At 42.3% G+C, this 4,425-nt stretch overlaps 1 protein-coding gene across 1 annotated transcript; it reads right to left on the bottom strand.

The window, feature by feature from the left end:
* Window positions 1-3,617: 3,617 nt before the first annotated feature.
* LOC103263797 (polyadenylate-binding protein 1-like 2) lies at window positions 3,618-4,409 on the bottom strand. Its single transcript, XM_008061460.2, has one exon. The coding sequence runs from the start codon at window positions 4,281-4,283 to the stop codon at window positions 3,681-3,683; it is 603 nt and encodes a 200-aa protein (XP_008059651.1). The 5' UTR covers window positions 4,284-4,409; the 3' UTR covers window positions 3,618-3,680.
* Between the last annotated feature and the right edge of the window lie 16 nt (window positions 4,410-4,425).

Genomic DNA, 4,425 nt, shown 5'->3' with positions numbered 1-4,425 from the left:
GGCAATCCACTCACCTCAGCCTCCCAAAGTGCTGGGATTATAGGCTGAGCCAAAGAACCCGGCCAACTTTTTCTAATTGAAAAAAACCGTGGTCTGGTTTTTCTAGCAAGATATTGGCAAAGAATAAAGTTTATAATACCTGAAGAACTTGTATAGAAAATGAGCATTCTCTAAAGTGCTGGGGAAATATAAATTGGTATATCCAGGCTACCTGATGGTACAGTTGAAGGACATTAAAATGCCTCTACTATTCAATTTCACTTTTAGGCACTTACCTGAAGTAAATAATACAAGAATGCTCCTAAAAAAATTATTCTACACAGATTTAGATTTCTGGGAAAAATTTAGAAACTACTTGAAAGTCCCAAGTGAAGAAATAATTTTTTTTGAGTCAGACTCACTTTTTAGCCCATGCTGTAGTACAGTGGCATGCTGCTTATGGCCACCGCAGCCTCAGCCTGCTGGGTTCAGGTGATCCTTCCGCATCAGTCTTCCAAAGAAGCTGGAACTACAGGCACATGCCATTATGCCCGGTTAATTTTTTTATTTATTGTAGAGGTGAGGTCTCGCCAAGTTGCCCAGGCTGAGCTTGAACCCGGGAGCTCAGGCAATCCTCTCACCTCGGCCTCCCAAAGTGTTAGATTATAGGCGTGAGCCACCATGCCTGACTGAAGAAATCATTTAAAAACAATTCTGATCCACCTATACAATGGCAGCGAGTTGTGGGAGAATATTGAATAGCAAAGGATGTTTTAAATGTAGTTACACTATGCTAAAAAGAAAATTTTCATAGAATTCAAATATGAATATATAAAATAGACATTTAGTATAGAATACATTCAGTTTGATTCTAAAGACTGCAAAGGTATAAAGTCTGTTTAAAGTGTTGTTTATATATAATGTGCATGTCTTTTAAAAGCAATGTACTTGTGAAATGACATAAGTTTTAAAAGCCACAAGTCTCACTAATTTCTTATAACTTAAAAAACTTACTAACTTAAGATGACGACCAAGGAAATAAGCACTCTCTTGTATTGTTGATGGGCATAAACTTTATAGAAGCAGCATTTGGCAACAGACAGCTCAGTATATAAGGCAATTAAATATCCCTAGATGCCAGCAAACATTCACCTACAAATGTGTTCCTTGTAGAGTTAATCTTACTGGGAAAAAGCTAGAACTATCTAAAAATATATCAGGGGGCTGGGTTTTAGAAACCATAGCTCTTCCATAAGATGAAACATTAAGTAAAAACAAAATTGTAGTAGAATATTTAATATTTTGGAAAGATAATAAAATCAGTTATGGTAAAAATATCCCACAATGAAACACACATTCTATATTATATTTTGGGAGGTATTAGCTATTTATGCACATGTCTCAAATACTTCCAAGGTGTTTTTTCTTTTGTCAAGTGGTAGAATCATAAGTGATTTTGACTTTTTCCTTGCCAATATTTTTCAAAAATGGTTTTATTATGATAATGTATTATTAACATAAATATAAATGTTCAAAATAAATAAAAATCTAATATCACCAATTATGCTGATAAAATATTAGAAGAGTATGGAAGAGGGTTGGGGGAAGAAAAAAAGAAGAATATGGAAGTGATTATAAGTCTCAAAAATTGTCCAGGTGTCCAGTTGCACTCTCAACATTTCTGTAGCTAATGAGTGGAAACTGCTACTATTTTTATGAATGGTCACTTGTTAATGAACCAAAAAAAAAAAAAGAAACTCTTTTAAACATCCCATATTGTACGACCCTTCAACTAAACTTTTAACAGTGTTTGTTCAGAAAATAATCTTGAATATAACCAAGGTTTGTGCACTATGATATTCTTGGTAGCTTTGGTTTGGATTAAAAAAAAATACTAAAACAGCTCAAATGTGCAACAATGAGGAAGTAGTTAAAACAAATATGTCCGCATAGCTTCACCTAAATATGGACACAGATACATACATATATATATACATGTATTCATCATTCTATAAACCCTATCCATATACTGAAACTAAACAGCCATGGAAACTATTTTAGAAGAATATTTAATGACATGAAAGGAAGTTCAAGAATATCTATCTATACATTTATGTCTATAATATATATCTGTGTGAAAAAGCAGATATTGAAACAATATATACATTGATTTCACATATATATTACATGAAAAATACGGGGCAGGTACAGATGAAAATGTTTCAGAAATGTATGAGTAATCATTAGAAATAATTACTAATGACAATTTTTTTCTGTTAACTTGTCTGCTTCATGATTTTTTTTTCCTGCAATGAAGTTCAATTAATTTCTGACGACAAGCAAAAAGACAGGAAGTGTGATTCAGGGAAAGGGGGTTATAACAGTGTTTGATTCCAGCAAAACAACCAAGGACTGAGAAATACCATTTGTAGTCCATGAAGCTGGCTAAGAGCGCGTGCATGCGCGCGTGCGTAAACACACACACACACACACACACACACACACACACACACACACACACACACACACACACTCACACAATTACAGTGACCAAGAGACTATGCAGGGGAAATGGGCATACTCTTTTTACTAGCTGCGCTGGCCAGCACAAGTGCAAATCGGTACAATGCTTGTGAAGGGGGCCTTTTGGCAACACACAGGAAAAGTCTTTAAAATGTCTATATGTGGATCCTGCAAGTCCACAGTTAAGGAGACCACCGGGATGCTAGCAAAGATTTGGCTTGACAAAGAAAGATTCACTCATCAGAGCACGCAGTGTTGGTTTTAAACACAGGGAAAAACTAGGCACCACCTGAATGTCCAACATTGCGGGAATGATTACAGAAATGTTAAGGTCCATGGATACTCTGGAAACACTCTGCAGGCACCGAGGATGTCGTTTCATAAGCCTGTTGAATAACATGTAAAGAAGTTCAATGGGTTGATTTTTGTTTGGTTTTCATTGCTGAAAAAGCAGGTTAAGAAACATCACATACATGAACAATTCTATAACAGGGTGTTAAAAGGGAAAGTTGAGTGGGGGTGAGGAAAGGAAAGAGAGAGAGAGTGAGAAAAGAGAGCCTGGAAAAACAGCACACCAAAAAGGTAAAAGTGGTTCTCTCTGGGTAGTAGGATCATGAGGAGCAATTACTCTCTTGGCTTTCCCTCATCTGATTTCCTTCTCCTTTCTGATGTTTCTACCACGACATTGTATCACCTGTGCAGTACACAAAGAGAGAATGAAAATGCCTTTTAAACCAAACCACAGGGAGAAGGGGCAGCCTTTAACTTACAAATGACACGAATTAGTAAGATTATTCACAATGCCCTTGGTGGGGGCTGGGGGAGAGGAAGGTAAGGAGAGGAGAGGAAGAGGGAGAAGGTAGGGATTGGGGAGAGAGAGAGACAGGGAGGCAGAGAGGGGGTTGGGGGAGAGGGAAGGGAGGAGGAGGAGGAAAGGGGAGGGAAGGGGGAGGAAAGGAGGGACGGGAGAAGGAAAGAAAGGGAGGGAGGGAAGGAGGGATGGGGGAGAGAGAGAGAGAGAGAGAGAGAGAGAGAGAGAGAGAGAGAGAGAGAGCGAGAGACCGGCACTCCCAATACAATACACTGCTGGTGGGTTGGGGAAGGTGGGGGAGGGGGGGTTGTAAACCGGGTGGGAGCCAAGGTTTGGCTCTGCTGGCTGGCTGGCTCCTGGGATGTCTTCATCGCAAGGTAGCCTCCTCATCGGTGTCTTCCTCGAAATCCTTGACGTCAGCACTGGTGGACTGCCTTGCCCAGGCTCCTCTTTCGGCCTCTCGTTCTTTATGCGACTTGAATCTCCCGACGAAAATTTTGCGGTAGTTCAGGAACATGCCATTCATCGCATCGATGGCCCGCTCGGCAGATTCCTGCTTCTGGAAGTGCACGAACCCGTAGCCCTTGGGCCCCTTTTCGTCGCAGGCCACTTTGCAGGAGAGGATGTTGCCGAACGCCGAGAAGATGTTGTACAGCGCCTTGTTGTCGATGGTCTTGCCCAGGTTCTTGATGAAGACGTTGCCCACCCCGCTCTTGCGGAGCGAGGGGTCCCTCTGGGACCACATGATGCGCACTGGCCTGCCCTTTATGACATCAAAGTTCAGGGTCTCCAGGGCCCGCTTGGCATCCACCGGTTGCTGGTAGTTGACATACGCGTAGCCCAATGAGCGGCGGGTGATCTTGTCCCTGCAAATGCGGATGGAGAGGATGGGCCCGGCTGGGCTGAACTTCTCATACAGCATTGCCTCGGTCACCTCAGGGTGCAGGTCGCCCACGTACAGCGAGGCCATGGGAAAGTCTGGGTTCCCCTCAGAGCCTCCGCCGGTCACCGCACCCGCATCTGCATCCGCGGCGGCAACCACCGCCGCCGCCACCGCGGCCGCCACCTCTTCATCCGCATCGGCATCCGCATCCGCCTCCCCCAAGGGGGGC

This window comes from Carlito syrichta, unplaced genomic scaffold (assembly GCF_000164805.1).
Source record: "Carlito syrichta isolate Samal-C Ts95f unplaced genomic scaffold, Tarsius_syrichta-2.0.1 Scaffold305266, whole genome shotgun sequence".
In the NCBI taxonomy this organism is placed as follows: Eukaryota; Metazoa; Chordata; class Mammalia; order Primates; family Tarsiidae; genus Carlito; species Carlito syrichta.
This window is presented reverse-complemented; position numbering and strand designations above follow the sequence as displayed.

Excerpts from the sequence above, each read along its gene's own strand:
- LOC103263797 (XM_008061460.2), bottom strand. The coding sequence starts at position 4,283 with ATGGCCTCGCTGTACGTGGGCGACCTGCACCCTGAGGTGACCGAGGCA.